General features: G+C 42.1%; 1 protein-coding gene across 1 annotated transcript in view; it reads left to right on the top strand.

The window, feature by feature from the left end:
* col4a5 (collagen, type IV, alpha 5 (Alport syndrome)) overlaps positions 1 to 17,114 on the top strand; it is a 66,250-nt gene that overhangs the window by 14,112 nt on the left and 35,024 nt on the right. The window contains exons 2-3 of the mRNA XM_075451662.1: positions 15,481 to 15,537; positions 16,958 to 17,047. Of these exons, the coding sequence (XP_075307777.1) occupies positions 15,481 to 15,537; positions 16,958 to 17,047 (147 nt within the window). The remainder of the gene's footprint in view (positions 1 to 15,480; positions 15,538 to 16,957; positions 17,048 to 17,114) is intronic.

The following is a 17,114-nucleotide window of genomic DNA, read 5'->3' as shown; positions in this document are numbered from 1 at the left end:
ATAGACAGAGATGCAAACGTATGTGTATGTGTGCTGCTCAGGTGGAGCCTGGTCTTTAGTTAATCCCAGGTCAGTGTGCCGGCTGGTATGCAGCTAAGCCTTTAGCATGCAGTCGCAGGATAACGCTCAGCATGTTTGTGTGTGTCTGTATGTGTGTGTACGTGTGAGTGACTGGGCATTTTTCACATTGCTGAGTGCCACAGCAGTGGGAGGAAGGAAATAAAGTCACCTGATCAGCTGCTTTTCTTATGCATTTATTTAATTGTTTGGAGGTCTGTTGTCATACATCCCTCCTCTTTCACTTTTAATAACTTTCAGTGATGTGCTCGCGGTCATTTTTCAGTGACCGTCACTCCCATCTACCAAGTGTTCAGTTCGCTGCACATCTGGTAACCACGAAGGCCAGAAGATCACTGTTTATTACTGACAACTGAATTAAAATGATTCCAGGAAAACTGGCCTTTGGAGACATATCGCAATTCAAATGAAATTTGAAATATGAAAACATGGCGTTTGTTCAGCATGTGTTCGTATGACTTTGTTCGTGTGTGTGTTTGTGTCTACACTGAATGCGCAGCATTCCTCATGTCCGCTGGGCAAACAGACCCCCGCCGGTCAAAACAACAGCAGAAATCAGACGTCTGTCGCAGCACAGAAAAAGATCCGCTCGCATAGAAAAGCGCGACATAAGTACAGTCCATTTACCATTCAAACATTCTTTGAAAGTATTCATTTGGCCCCTTTTTTTTATTATTTGCATTTAAATCTTGCTATCTTATCAGTGAGGTCATTTCTATGAGTCTTTAGCGAGGGACCTGCTTTGGCTGTCCATTATCCAGCTGTCCAGTATGCTAGCACATGAGTCTGCGGATTTGTTGACATTGTTGAGCAAGACAGCTGCTTCGTACGGAGTTAACAAACTCTTTTAAATTAGCTTGTTTCTATAACATTAATGATTTAAGATCCAAAATACTTCCAAAGATTGCCTCTCAGATTATTTGGTGTTGTAATTTTTCTTCGCCGGACAGCTCCGCTTGCTAGTTTCCTTCCTTTCGTTAGCAACTTAGCAGACACTATTCGCTTAGCAATATTAGCTTCTCTTACTGAGGGGTAAAAAGGACAATGTGTCCAAAGTTTCTCCATGTTCGAACAGAAGTTTAAACTTCAAAGAAAATGTGACAGCCCAACTGTATGCTAAATTGTCAGATTATTGCCAGGTATTTTCAGTAATACAGTTAAGATGGACTAAATGTTCACATATTGAATTGCTGATTAAATGGTTTTACACATCGGTATAACTTTGCGCAGCAGTCCCAGTGCATTTTCCCCACCCCAACAATTGATGGATTGTACATGCTGTTGCGCTTTATGAGCGTTTCATGACAAATTTAGGCAAACTCTCTGGAATGATTTTACCATATAAATGGCAGAATAATCTTGTGTTAGGAGGTGTTGAGGGGTTTTTCTTTTTTACCAGCTGATTCCGGAGCTCATCCTCGTCATAGATTCGGGACTGAAATGATCTTCTGGCTTGATCGGTTTACAATCGAAAGACTTTGAGCTTTGCTCAGCCCACAAAAAGGGAGTGAGAGTAGGCTACTTACCGATCCGACACAGGCAGATCAGATGAAAACCCAAACAGCTTTGGCACACTGGTGCACCTTATTGTACAATTTTGTCATACTGCTACAGAAAATGGTTGCAAGATGTGACTGAATCGTCAACGTCTGGAGCCCTGGAACGTGACCTAGAAAATTCTGCAGCAGGAAAAAAAAAAACATGGTGTGATACTGAGAAAGTGCTCCATAGATCCACGGAGGAGCTCCTGAATGTACCCACCAGGCACAGGTCCAGGAGCCCACAGGGGTCAGAGCTCTTTGTGTGAATGCGAGTCAGTGACCACAAAGAGATGCAAAACAGTCACAAAGACACAGATCTGACAGAAGCTAAATGCTTCATTAACAGAAACGGTCACAAAGCCAATGCAAACACACACAGTACAAACAGAAGAAAAAGACATTTACATTGTAAGTAGTCATTTTCACAGGTGGGGGCCCTTTTTACAAGTCTGTGCCTCGGGGCAATATGTCTCATACGCTGCCAACAAGTCGTTAGACTACACTTGCTTTAGTTTTATACCGAGGTTTTTAGGATGTGTTATCATACAAAATCTCTTGCGAGTGGTGGTTTATTAGACAGTAAATACAGGGTGTTAAATGACTGCCTGATGCAGGAAGGAAGTGACAGTTTTTTAGCATGGAAAAAAAAATTGAATGTCAAGCAATTTAAAGTTGAGATCATGCATGATCACTCAGTGCATCTTTCACCTTTTCTGCTTTTTTAATGCCAGACCAACAGGTAGCCGTGCAGCTCTAAAGCTCTGTGACACTTTGTGCACCCACGTGTGTCAGCTCTCATTAGAGGTATGTTTCAGTGAGGGTTTGTGGGAGAATGTAGGCGGGCGGGGGAGCTGCTGTGGCCTGTCTCCTTACAAGATTAGATTAGACGCCCGTGTCTGTAGAAGCAAGAGAGAGCTTGTTGAGGTCGGAGAATCCGAATCAGACTGCTGCTGAACACCGCCAGCTCTTTAATAAATCCAACAAAATTACAAGTAACATACAACTTCAAGTAGCTTAACAGAGTTTTCTCCATCCATGTGGGCTGAATGTAACTATGTGTATGACACTGTAAAGATCATATGAACTTACAGGTTTAGTTTTTAGTATCATGACTCTCTTACTCCCCCTGACAAGGTCCAGTTCCTGCTTTAATAGCTGAATATTATAGAAACAATCTAACCATAATGTATTTAATACTTACTACTTCTCGACCTCTTGCTCACAAGTGTCCTCATAATCAAAATGCTCATCATATTTGTACCTGCATGCGCTCCACCATGTGGTGAAGATGCGGAACTGCAGGGTGACAGTGGAGGCATGTTTCTTTTCCCCTAAGAATAAGGCAAAGTTGGACCCTCCTATTTACTGAAATTGTTATGCTTGTGATCTACTGATGCCTTTTATTATTTGAAAAGCCAAATGACAAATGAAACCGTAGGTACAACAAAATTTAGCTTACAGAGAGAACGTCGGAACATGAGGCAGACGCACAGTCTGACAGTCTCCCAGATAAGCGCGTCAGGATGAGCTGTGCTGCTTTGTTTTGTCTACAGCACAGCCTCCTGGCTAAATATTAAGTTTTGACTGCAGCTAAACCAAATTGGGATACATCTCCAGTATGCAGGTTTCCACGATTAGTCGATAGGAAGCTCGAGGGTTTACGAAGATTGTCTAAACATCCCAACACTTGTACGTCAAACTCTGACTGTTGTAAACACTTTTGTACAAAGCTTTGAACGTGGGTTTATTAATCTCGCACAGATGTACCTCACTGTTTGGTTGTTGTTGTTTTTTTGGATTTACAGTTTACTCTGTGGAACTCACTACATCCCTAAATATTCACAGACCAAATCCCACAGACTCAATGATATGTGGGAAACCAGTTATATATAGAAAATGTGGCAAAGTCTCCCATCGTTTTCCCACTTTTTTTATGCCCCCACCCTCCTTGGTTAAATTTCCACTTGTTTCACTTATTCTCTCGCTCTGTCTCCTCTCAGTCTGTCCCCAGGCTACACATTTTCAGGTATTCAGCTGGCAAGCTGCCACTCCCCTCTCTAATTTCTTGTTGCCCATAGCTATGACACAACGTGCCAAGTGGTGATGTATGTGGATCACTGAAAAGAGAATGGAGGGCATGTTTGAGCCTGTGTTATTCAAGGCTGGGCCGGGCTGGGCATTATGTCTCCCAAGGCAGGGCATTCTGCCTCTCCCTGCTTACAAAATTAAAAAAATTCAAAGATTTTCTGAACGAAACACTATAATAACAGGCAGTGTGTATATCCACCTATAGATGGATATGTGTGTGTACTGTAGGAGATTATACGTGTGTATTTATTGCTTTAGATTTGCAGTCCTTGTGCTGAGGATATGGAAGCAAAAAGCTTAGAAATGAAGATTTAGAATCACATAGTTTACTCCATTGTAATCATCGTATTCTTGAGCTTTTAGCATCAGTAGGCAAAAGGGATTGGAATTAGTCATTAGTCTCAATGGCTCAATGGTTGGAGACAATATTGAAACAGACACCTTCTCTGTACCTTTTAAAGGAGAATGTGCAAAAGATATGGTGGTTTCTTTTCTCTTTAAAGAAAAATACACATGCACTCTTACATTTCACACAATTTGAGTGTTTATTAATATTAATCCGACATCTTATTCGTATTAGAAATATAAGTTGGCAAATATTGTCCACTCATATATTGTCTTAACTGGCCCCAAAAATCCTGGCACAGTACCTTTAGTACTCTTGATAACAAGTCTAAGTCTTGGGTTAGGCTTTGTTTCCACATGTGTGTTATTTATACGTGCAACATCCCGTAGCGACATTGACCGTGTTAACCCAGTCTTTCTAACTGCCTGATGCGGAATTGACGCAGTGCATACATCTACATATACAGCATTTGCTCAAAGCGCTTTTACATTTTTTGAGGATCGAGTTGCTTTAATTGGGAAAAAAAAATGTTGTTCTTCTGGCCCCCCTTTGGCCTCGCTCAACCATGAGGAAACTTTTGCAAACTGAGAGTGCTCTGATTGTTGTCTACTGAAGGTAAGACACTGATGACTTTGTTTAAAGATATCCCTTTCATCTCATATAAAAAGAAAATACTCCAGAACTTTTCCTCGACTTTTTTGTCGTGGATTTCAAAGAGAGACAGACCAAATTTTATGGAGGAACTTGGAAAAACAAAGACGCTTACAAACTACTAGCTTGACAGTCAAACTGATCCCTAGGTTAAACATATTCAATACAAAACTTCATTGTTGTATTTAGCCAACATTTTGACAATGATAGGAAGCTGTGTAACATACGTAGCGCATGGAACATGGTTCATAGGTCTTTTTGTGTTTTTTGGGGGGCTTTTTATGCCTTTATTATATAGGACAGTGTAGATAGACAGGAAGCAGAGAGAGGGGGAACAACACGCAGCAAAGGGCCATCTGATGCGGGACTCGAACCGGGGCCAGTTGCAGCGAGGACTATAGCCTCTTTTACTCTTGTACTCTTATTCTCTTATACATGGGGCATCTGCTGTACCCACTACGCCACAGTACGCCCCGGTTCATAGGTCTTTAAAAGTCTTCAGCAAAAATGATTACCAGGCAGAACAACCTCTTTTAACTTAAGTGTCATTTTATAGTGTTAATTCCATATACATAATCCATAAAAAAAAAGGACAGGGATACTATAAAATTGGACTTTCTCGATGCGGCAATGAAGTTTTCATCCTTTCAAAAAGAAATTCATTCTTTTACATTGAACAGGGGTCATAGTCCACAAATCTGATGGATGTGTGCATTTGTATTCCAACGTCTTCCAGGGTCATTTGCTGTGAATTACTCAACTTTACAACTGGTGAGGTAAATCAGGAACATGTACACAGTTACAGGATGTTTGTCTTCCCTCTTCCTCACACCACACAATGTAATTATATTATTTGAAAGATTGCAGTCAAACATTTCGCATACCACCGCTTTGAATGTATGCAGAGCTGAGCGCCTGTTTAGATGACACTTTTTTTTTTTTAGAAATTCCAAAACACTCACACTGTACGGCTTGTGTAAGTCAGAGAGAAGGTAACATTACATTCTGTTCTTGCAGTTCTGTTGAGTGTCCTTAGACCTTGAAACCGCCATCTCTGCATTCAGAGTTTTAGGTTTGGTTTATGGTTCAGTGGAAGTTGAGCGAAAACACAATAAGAGATGAAAGATTGCAGCAGAGGGTGAGGTGTGTTTTAACAGATGTACGCTGGTGGAGGGGCAGAAGTGTGTGTGTGTGTGTGTGTGTTTTCGTATCAGTGATCTCTGCAGGCAGCTTTAAATACCCTAATTCTGTGGTGACTGCTCGTTTTTTTAATGAATTACTGCTCTCGATTGGACTTTAACTGGACGAGGCTTAATAAGTTAACGCAATGTTGCAATGCAGTTGGATAGTTGCAGCCGTTAAGTGGCTTAGATTTGGGGTGAGAAAATGAAAAGATTGCACAGTTTGTCCATCAGAGGGCACTGACAAGCTCTTTTTTTTTTTTTTGCATCAGCTTTAACAGATTTTCATGAGCATTCTCTTTTAGCATCTTGAGCACGTCGTTGCGGGAACTAGTGCTGGGCAGCGTGACCGAAAGCTTCTAAAGTTTGTTGCCTTTTTTGAGAAAAAAAATATCGCGGCAAAGCCGCTGAATTCGCAAACAAAGAGACGGAAGGTTTGTGGTGTGGAGCTGACCTTGTCGGCTGACAGATACAAAGGGGAAAGTTGGGGAAGGGCTCCACCACGAGGGAAAAAACTGAACACACGTGTGAACGGTTTTATGGGAAAAATAGCCACATTGTATCGGTATCGGTGGCGTTGTCTGATTTTCTGTCTCGTTTGAAGAAATTAGCAACAGAACAGAAGGATGTGTTCCTTAATAACAACCTTCCAATCATGCTATAAGTTTTCATTATCTCGCTTTGGACTGAAATCGCAGATTATTGTTTTAAGATGTTTCAACACCTGACGAGATTAACGATCATCTGGTTCTTGATTGCTGATTGGTCCAGGCTGAAAATGCTGGCATTTTAAACCCAGCTGGGTTGGGTTTTGGTTTATGCGAATAAGTTTAGCTTCAGTAGTCACGCGCCACTCTCTCACACATTCAAACCTCAAAGGGGAAAATAAAGTTAAAAAAAAAAAAAAAATCAATTGATTAAACTGCAAAAAGGGGAAAATTTGGTTCATTTGCAATAATTCAAGTGTCTTCACGTTCGATAGAAACCTTAAAAACTCTTCAAACTGGTGCGATTTGCCTCTGGATCTTCTTTTGTAACACACATCCACGTTGACTCGATGAGGAAAAACGCAGTTTGATGCATCTTGTTAAACAACATCAGGTCTGAGTTGCGTGAGGCAGAAAAGTTTTGAAGTGGGACACATCAAGCTGCAGAGCTGGATGATGTGTCCTTAACTGAAGCAACTATAACAGGTGAATTAGTATGATGATGGCACTTGTATTAAGAAAATGGATCACACACACACACAAAAAGCAAAGTCCTATGCCGCAATGCGAAGTCCTAGCGCAGATGGTGGCCAGCTCCCCTGCAGCCATCTCTCAGCAGGAGGCCTCTGGGGTCAACCTTCATCGGGCCGAACGAACAGAGAAGAGAGGAATGAAAACTGCAGCGAGAGAAAAGGAGAAATCCCTGGGAATATCAGTGGAATTCCTAATCTGCAGTACGTCTGCTTGCATGCGTGTGTGGGTGAGGAAGTGAGACACCTGGGGCTCGCCAGTTGGGGGGTCCTTCCTCGTTCCAAAGAGACAGTGAGTCACAACAAAAACGGTGGATTTTTGTCCGAGTGAAAACATTTGGTTTGGTCGTTGCTCTCGGGGTGTCAACACGTTGAAGTGGTCAAAGTCAAGCCACGATGAAAGGATATCAGCAGTGTGACGCAGCCTCTCAGGGCCTGTAATACATCTCTCTCGTACCAGAATAAACACACAAAGACACACAGGAGTGCCGCATGTGGACAAGGACAAACATGCACGCTGAGGCCACATGAATTTATTCTCATCAGAGTGTCAGTTAAAACTTTGTGTCGTCGGCCCCTTTTCTTTGGTGCTGCAAAGACGACAGATTAGAAACGGCCCCTTTCCCATAACGACGGATCTTTTAGAGTGAAACGCAATTCTTACTGTCAAAAATGATCGACTCGTGTCCCAGGTGTTGTTGTGTTTCAGTCAGATATGGTAAAAAAAAATAACCACTAGTTTCTGTGTCTGAGCAGTCGATGCAGCTTGATTAGGATACTGAATTAAATGGGAGAAAAAAAATACTGCGGGAAAAAAAAACAAAAAAAACTTTTCCACTGATATTGTGATTAGGGCTGGGCGAGTTAACTCGTTATTGTCGCGTTAACTTGTTAATTGTTAACACTTACTAATGTTAACATTAACGCAGGTTTTATTATTGTAGAAGTCTGTTGCTGTCTGCTGCGGAACCGGAAAAGAAAGAATGCTACAGGTGCTCCTCGGTCTCTGTGTGAAGATCACGGAGCTAACCGGCGCTACTTCCTGTTTTACTTGTTTCAACATAAAAGCACGTATTTCAAAATATATTTAAAAGAAACTCCTGCATTTGCAGCCAAGTTGAATTGTCTTCTCAGCATAGTAGTTCCAGTCTAAAATATCTCTTAAAGGCAAAACACACAACTGATAGCAGCAAGTCATTCAAGGAAACAGACAGTGGAGCGAGGCTTCTACATAAAAATGCTGATGTTAAGTGTTAAAGTTAAAATAAAACTAAATGCTAAAAGCTAGACACTACTTTTGAATTAATTTTTGGATTTTGCGTACAAATGCGATTAATCGTGATTAATCAGGGAAATCATGTGATTAATTAGATTAAACATTTTAATTGTTGCCCAGCCCTAATTGGGATGTAATCAGAGTGTGTTCCTTGTGATGTCTTTAATATTAACAGGCACTCTCCCTGTGCTGTGGTGTTTGTCCAATCATATGTGTTCTGCTTCGTGCCAGCCGGTCTGACCGTGTCTGCAAGTCAGTAGATGGGAGATGTGAGTCCCTACCTTGTAATGCGGAGCAAGCGGACTTTCCTCCAGTGAATTTACACTTTCTTGGGCTAAAAAGCCTCCCAAAAAAAAAGAGAAAGATATATCCACAACCCACTTTAATTTGGCTTCCAGAGATCAAGAAAGGTACAAGCTGCGTGAGGGATTCCAAATCAGGTTTCGAGATTCTGACTTGATTCTGCTGTTTATTCTTCTCATAAATAAACATCGAGTTTAAAGTATACATCCAGCCAAAGCGCATTCGAGATCACCATCTGATCTCGAGCTGAATGTTGAGAGGATAAAGCCTGATTTATACTCGGAAACCAGGTCGTCTGCGTGTGTGTCGCAGTTAACGCAGACATGCCCCCCCCCCCCCCCCTACGCAGACACTACGCAGACACTCTGGTGCACCTCCTCAAAATTGTAACTCACCGCAGACAGTGCCGCAGACATCGCCGCAGGGAGGAGAGAAAGGAAAGGAGGCCTCTGATTGGTCAACTCTACATCCGCTCTACACTATGCGTATTTCCGGTTTGCTAACCGGCTGACGCTAACCGTGACGATTCTTTCCCTCTCTGCCAGCTCCAGTAGTAGCAATATTTCTTCTATTTCTAGATCGATCAGCTGCATCTCAATCAAAGTGCGCATTCGTCCAGTCGCCATTGTTGTTGAATGACCTCCGTAACCGTAACACCCACAATCCTAGCTTGTTCGTGATTGTCCCTCTTGCGTTGTGGCGTGGGATTAACATAGCGCAGACAGCGCTTCAAGGCATAAATCAAAAATAATTGCGTCGTGTCTGCGACAAGCAGACACGAGCTTTAAAGCTGGTTGACTGGTCGGCCGTAGGATTAGAGGATGCTAATGAAAAAATGCTAATGTGAAAACTGTGTATGCGAGCGAGGACTTTGACCCACGGCTAACAGTTCATTATCTGCGCTGCAGAAATGTTCCTTCTGTGTTTTGGTGGCACAGTTTGCTGGCAGTAGATGTACTGATTTTCTCCTTTTTTTGCCCAAAATCTCTGTCAGTATTGATGCTAATGAAGAGATCCGGAGTAACTCCGAGAATAGTGTTTAGATCAAAACACTCATGGAGGTCCTCTTCACTATCTCACTGAGCTCCTCATTCATCCAACGATCTTAGTGTCCATGACAATAAAGGGGAGATATGGTTTATATCTCTCTTCTCCATCAGTCTCTGTGGTTTGCACATGTCTTTTTTCCCCCCATTCACTTCATTCCTCCCCGTGCTTCTTAGCTTTATCGCCTTCTGATTTCTGAGGCGACGTCAGCTTTTTGTTTTTGGTCGCCACGCAACGTCAGCACCGTCTTATAAGACTGGTAATAACACAGAGACAACAGCAGAGGAGATGACAGACAGAACGTTAAAAGACCTACCTCATACCCCCAAGCATTCGCTGTTCCAAGTGTTAGAATAGAGATCTTGTGATGTAAGCTGTGGTGCCATGATCAGATCAGAGGTTTGGCAAGCTGTTTGTTTCTATTACTGATGTTCCAAAGTGGAAAGAAAGTGCTCTCTCTGTCAAATGCACTCATATGTCTTTGCATGTATGCACGCCTGTGCGCATGGTAGGGCAGTGTCCATATCAGTGTGTCTAATTATCAGTCTTTGATAGCAGGGAAATTCCAGTCTCGACAGTCTAATCCTCAGGTACACACAGCAGAGCTGAAGAAGCCTCTGACTGAAGACACTCTGTGGTTTAATCGGTATGTTGCTTGGAGGGTGTACAGTGTTGTCTGTTATCTTGTTGGAGCAACATTAGTCTTTCCACATTCACCTCCAGGAGCTCCAGAACAAGTCCCCCAGCACAGAGCCAACCTGCTCCATCAGTTTGTCCAGCTTCTCTGAGTCATCTGGCCCCGATGCTTCTGCCCCGTGAGATGGCTGCAGAGCAGATCGCACTCTCCACCGCAGACTTGTAGAAGATATGCAGCGTCTCGCTGTAAACATTGAAGCACCTAATCTTTAATAAGCTAACAAAATACAGTCTGCTCTGTCCCCTCTTGGAGACACCCTCAGTGTTGCAGGTAGATATAGGAATGCAGCAGTCGGTCTGGATAGTTGTGTTATCAGCACTTATTTGATTAACTCAGCCAGGTAGAAAAAAAAGTAAAGTGGTTGCCTGGTATTATGATATCAAGCAAAGCGAGAGTATCATTTCATGCGGCGCAGTAACCATCTCTCAAGTTTTTTTTCCTTGTCCAGAAATGTGGCAGCTTTACCACGCCCCTGGCATTACTGTTGGGTCGGCCTGACAGAAAGCGGCGAGGAGAGAGTTGGAGAAGTGACTTACAGGAGACGCGGTGCAGAGCAAATATCTGCCGCTCACTGACCTTTCTAAGGGGATTACTTGTCCCGTCAGTACTGTGGTGGTAAATGAGAGGGCAAAGTAAAGAAGTGAACAGCATGGTAGAAAGAGAGATATTTAACACGGTATTTGGGCAGATTTTTTTATTTCATTGCCTTTCAGCTTCAGTTTGAAGATTTAACCCCGGAGGGTTCGCTTCAGACTTATGTGAGGTATCTGCCGGTAATAGACTGGTAATGCCTTTTGTTGAAATTATCACTGAGGTCATGGTACTAGGTTTGAAGATGGTGCCTACACACTTGAATGAAAATAGCTTCTCTGGTGCATTTTTCTCGCTTTCTGTTCCGCTTTGTTTTAACCAGAACTGTGCTTTTTTTTAAAAATTGAAATGGTTATTCGGATTAATTCAATGAGTTCTTTTTTTGGTAAGCGTTGGTGTGATGCAAATACTTTCTGCTTACATGTATTCTGAATGGGAATTTTGGTTGTGACAGTAAACGGTTCTGATTTTGCTGCTGCGGGAACTTACTTTTCCGTTGCAGTACCACAAGTAGCCACTACATGTAAATGGCAGCAAAGGCTTGTAAAAAAGACAAACATAGCCACCGTGATGTTGTCCTTATTGACAGACGTTTTGAAGACTTCAGCTCACTATTTCAGTCATAGCCATCTTGTTTATATATATATATATATATATATATATATATTTTTTTTTCTTTTACAAAACATGACAAACGAGGGTCGGCTTTAACCGACCATCATGAAAAGTAACAAGTAGTCATTGACGAGGTAGCCACACCTCAGAGCACAACCTGCTTTATTGTCTGTTGAAATGGGATCACGACTTACACACTGAACATCGTGCTGTATTGAAAAAGACTTGACACCAGCAAGTTTGAGAACAACTTGTCGCCCCCTGTTGGCAACTAGGTAGAATGCAGGTTTAAGGCATTCACGCACAGGTTTTCTCTTGAACTTAAAGATTTATGTTACACTGAAATGTGTTTCTGCCGTGGAGACATCCTTGTTTACTCTGTTGACCACTTTCTGATTGGTCACTATTACACGTTAGCACTAGACTAAAGGCTTAAACATTGCATACTTTTGACAGGTGCAAGTAACTTTCTAGTTTTATGCTTCTTAGTTATCAATAACTTTGCAGACCAACAAAACGATGAATTTGTGAGCTCATGCAAACCAGTTATGTTCATTCGGCTTAAAAGCAGAGGCTTTAATTGCCAAATGGGTTAGCAATTAATTCAAGGATATGCGATTTATTTAAAGAGAACACATCTTATAATTAGTCATATGAAACACCTAACCTTATTGTGGAAATGACCTCATCTTTGGACAAAGTCTGGCCTTGATGTGAGTGAGCTCCCTGATTATAGCTGATTTATGTGAAAATCTCCAGGCTGGTATGAATTTTTTTTAGAGCTTTAATAGGTACAAGCAAGCACTGTCAAGTTTTTTCTGGGCTAAATAAGAGTAAAGAAAATAGGGGATGAGACAGCAGGAAAATGGATGGATGGATGAATGGAAAGAGCGCAAGCTGCAGGCCTGGGCGTGGGAGAGGAGACTGCATTGAGTGGAAGCAGACCAGAGACTAATTTGGAGATCCAGGGCTTGTAAAAACACACACACACACTCTCGCATGTACGCACTTTTGGCTGCTCAAGTGCAAGTGTGTTGAGGCATGTGTGTGTGTGCTGGTAACCCCATTTGTGGAGCAGATAGCACATGTTTTGTTTTTTTTTGCTGCCTATTTGCAATATCCAGAACTCCTGACATTAAAATCAAACATGTGAGTCAAACCCTCCACATCGATTGCGATCCGTGCCGGGCGTTAACCTCCGAGCTGCACAGGAGGACAGATAAGTTGCTGCATGCAGGACATCAGACAGAAGACCTGAGGAGCTTGTGGTTAACACCTGGTTTATAACTGTGGAGGTATACCTGTACACGCAGGAATATGCCGAAGGTCTCTCTACAAACATATGCACACATGTCTGTCTACATGTGGATGGAAACATGTTCTACCTGTGTTAAGAAACTCTAATAACAGTTTATTCTAACAAATCGTAAGAATGACAGGATCTGACAGTAGAGATGATGGCTAAAGTGCTGGGTGATAAGCGGATGAAGGCTTGTGATCATTTGCATTATAGATTACAGAACTGTCAAAATTCATTTATTTCAGCTAAATGCCAGAAAACTGAAGAATACTGCAACACGACATCTTTAAAGGGATAGTTCGCCTCTTTTGACATGAAGCTGTATGACATCCCATACTAGCAATATCGTGCATGAACATTGACTTACCCCCTGCTGTGTCCTGTGAGCCGAATTCCGGCCTGGTTTTGGTTTTGACGAAGGTAGTCCGGCTAGTTGGCTGGGGCTTAAGAAAAAAGCTTCTCAAAACAATATACGTTCAAAAGAGTAATACATTTGCATCACAAAATCGTTGTGCAGGAAAAAGTCAGACCTCACAATCGCTTGGCTCTATTTTCTCTCCCTTCGTATCACTGCGCGCTGCCGCCTGCCGATAGCCGCACCTGTTACGGTGTTTACTGCTCGGTCTGCACGGTTTACACCATGAAACAGCTGCTTCTTTTGCCTTTAATGACTGTGATTTTTTTTGTCACCTGTTTACAATAAATAGCCCTTCATGTTCTCCATATTTATGTTTATGTTCATGCATTTAGTGTCAGGAGGTGGGTTGGTAGGACAGGACACGGATGCGGACTCAGAGGATGGAAAAAGCGAACTTGGTTTATTTTATAAAGAAAAGTTAAACAAAAGGCGCGGCTGAGCCGGATGACAAAAACTTAAACTGTGGTACAGAAAACATGACTAAGGAAAAACAAAAGACTTAACATGATGCACGAAAAAACACTTAGCTTTGAATTCGTGGCTTCGTGGCATGACGGGGCGAAAATCAGGAAAGGAAGGTAGGTATGTAAGGATTTCACAAAAGGACAGGGGAGACTGGAAACTAAATAGGGAACTGGGAGTGATTAGTGACTGGGTGCAGCCGGTGACAATAACAGACAGGTGAGGGGAATGAACTAATGATCAGACAGAAACTGTGAGGAAGACAATGGTAAACTAAATGCAAGACATGAACTGAAAACCAAAACATAACCTAAAACATGAAACTAAAAACATGGGGAAAATCCCATGGGCGTGACATTTAGCAGATGCTTTCATCCAAAGCGACTTACAATTGCAAAAAAAATATAACATTACAGCTAATATCAAAGCTAACAATAAGCTACATGGAAGGAAAATTTAACAATGGTGGGTATTCTGATTAGTTTTTTTAATATAACTGCAATCGATTGCTGATACTGTTGGCTTGCCATCATTAGACCATAGATTTGTTTTGGTTTCAGCCAATAGACTCGGCCCATGTGTCTGTAAAACAGAATAAACAAAAAAAAAGAAATAAAAAAATGCACTTCTTGAGAACCGACCCACTCATGTTCTGAGTTCACCTCCACAAATATGTGGATTTTCTGCTTTTTTTGCACCACCTACAGTTGGTAAACCACATATATCAGGACATGAGGACGATTAGTCAAACAAAACGAGACGCTTTCCGGGAAATCTCGGATGAGCCAATTTCACAACCTCGTGACTTTTAAGGCCCAGTGACACGAGAGGTAATCCGAAAAACAGAAGATACACTCAGAACGATCTGCAGTCCAATAAAAACAGAAGCACCATGAAAACAGTCAACACAAACAATGGCTCAGAGAGGGCTGTGCAGACACAGAAGAATGCTAACTCGTCTGCCTGCCTGTCCTCTCCTGTGCACTCCCTCTCAACCTGCCTGCCTGGCATGCGTGCAATCGATGCCCATCTGGCATCCACTGTTTCAATAGCGCATGGGAAAAGTTAATCAGCAGCTTGGCACTTCCACCCACTCCTCCCTCACTCCTCGCCTCTCTGTTGAACCTTTTCCTCAGCTTCTGCTTCTCTGAAAAGAGGAGTCAGAATTTCCAACCAGCCAACTGATTATTTTTGTTTAGAGCAGGTGAAGATAAGCGTGTTATTCACTCCAGATTGGGCTGCTGTGTGGGGCCTCGGTGACCTCGCACTCCTCGTCTGATCATCAAACAATTCCGCGGGAGAATCCGAGGGTTTCACGTCTGTGGGAAGAAATCTTCCTCTGTGGGAGAAGCCCGCAGAGGCGCAGAAGCGTGATATCAGATAGCCCCCTAGTGGTCCAGAGCTTAACTGCAAGCTAAAGCATGGAAACCGCTTCACATTAAATGCACATGGTCATGACATTCATGAACTTTGTGTATTCATTTTTAGGACCCCCTATTGCACTGTTACAGAGACAGTTCCAAGCGATTTGTCAAAGCATTTCATTTATTGGTATCTGTTTTAATTTGATGACTTTTAATGTCACTGAGGTTTTCCTGCTGTTGATGAATGTTTAATGAAACACATCTTTTTCTCTTGTTCCTCTTCAGGCTTGCCATGGATGTTCAGGATCCAAATGTGACTGCAGTGGAGTAAAAGGAGAAAAGGTGGGCAAATTGTTACTTCAAGCTTCAAACACTTAAAACAACTCATTCAAGACTCAGAATAAAGTTTATGGCGGCTAATGTTAGTTGGGCCTAAAGATTTAGAAGCTTTCCATTTTATTTGGATCTATTATTATCTATTGGATTTATTTCTGATCCTCGGCAGAATGAACTCATCCGGAGAAACAAGAGAGTTGTAGTTTTGAGAGAAGAAGGACAGATCAACAAAGAAATCGTAGGTGTAATCAGTAGGTGCAATTCAGAAGGCACTGGCTCACCTCCCTGGGGCTCACTGTGACATTATTGTCTCAGTTCAATGTAACCTGGACCTTTAAAATGCATGTAAACGTATTTATTCGACTGAAATTGTCCAAACCTAAGCCCTACGAAATCGAATTAACAGGCCCACATCATCTTTCTGCATCTTTTTGTTAAAACAGTGCACTTAAAACAACTCATTCAAGACTCAGAATAAAGTTTATGGCGGCTAATGTTAGTTGGGCCTAAAGATTTCGAAGCTTTCCCGAGGTAATCCGTTTTTAATTTGGATAAAGTTTCGTGTTGGACTGCTAAAGCATCAATTCTTAAGATAGCAAATTCTTACCATCACCCATCTGTGATTCCCCCCCCCCCCCCCCCCCGAAACAGCTACCTTCATCTTTCACTCTTAGGTCTCTTTTGATGTCTAATAATGTTTAGCTCTTAAAAAAAAAGATCGGAAATCATTTTAAAAGTTTTTTTTTTAAAAGTGTCAGATTTTCGAATACTGTTTTCAAAGAGTACAGAATGAACTCACTGTGGGCTCACTGTGACCTGCCTCACCGGATAACTTTCTTATTCTAGTCTGTTTTACACTAAGCACTATAAAATAACCTAATTATTGTCTCAGTCCAACGTAACCTGGACCTTTAAAATGCATGTAAACGTATTTATTCGACCGAAATTGTCCAAACCTAAGCCCTACGAAATCTATATTGTACTATACTATATTTATACGAGTCAGTTCCCAGTAAAGCTTCTCACATTCACATATATTTCTGTTTCTTATGTCAGACGGCTAAACGCATCAGAGAATGTGGCCAAAAATCAGCCCATTAAGACTACCTGTGAACCCGCGTTTGCTTAAGCATTTCCAGGCTGCCGCTCTGCTCTAATAAAATCCTGATTTTGTAACCGCAGCGTCATCGAACAAAATCACCATTCAAGTGACTTAAAGCCAGAGTCTGTGCCGTGAGTTCAGCTATACTGTCTGGCACCCACGATGATTTCCCACAGAGAAAGTTAGGAGCAGACGAACGTCATGAACTTCAATTTAGAAATAACTGCTTAGATATGCCTCCGTGTTTAAGTCGAACCGAAGCGGAGCATTTATTTTTATAACGAGGAAATCTTTTTTGTTTGTGTGTGTTCCCCCGACATGCAGGGTGAGAGGGGTTTCCCAGGTCTTACTGGACAGCCAGGAGTCCCAGGATTCCCAGGACCCGAAGGACCTATCGGACCCAGAGGAGAGAAGGTGGGCTCAGTGAGGGGGAGAAGGATGCTCACGTCTCAGTGAGATGTACTTTCCGAGTATTAAATGT

Source organism: Odontesthes bonariensis, chromosome 19 (assembly GCF_027942865.1).
Source record: "Odontesthes bonariensis isolate fOdoBon6 chromosome 19, fOdoBon6.hap1, whole genome shotgun sequence".
Classification (NCBI taxonomy): Eukaryota; Metazoa; Chordata; class Actinopteri; order Atheriniformes; family Atherinopsidae; genus Odontesthes; species Odontesthes bonariensis.
Note: the sequence above shows the minus strand (reverse complement) of the source record. Positions and strands in the feature narration are given on the sequence as shown.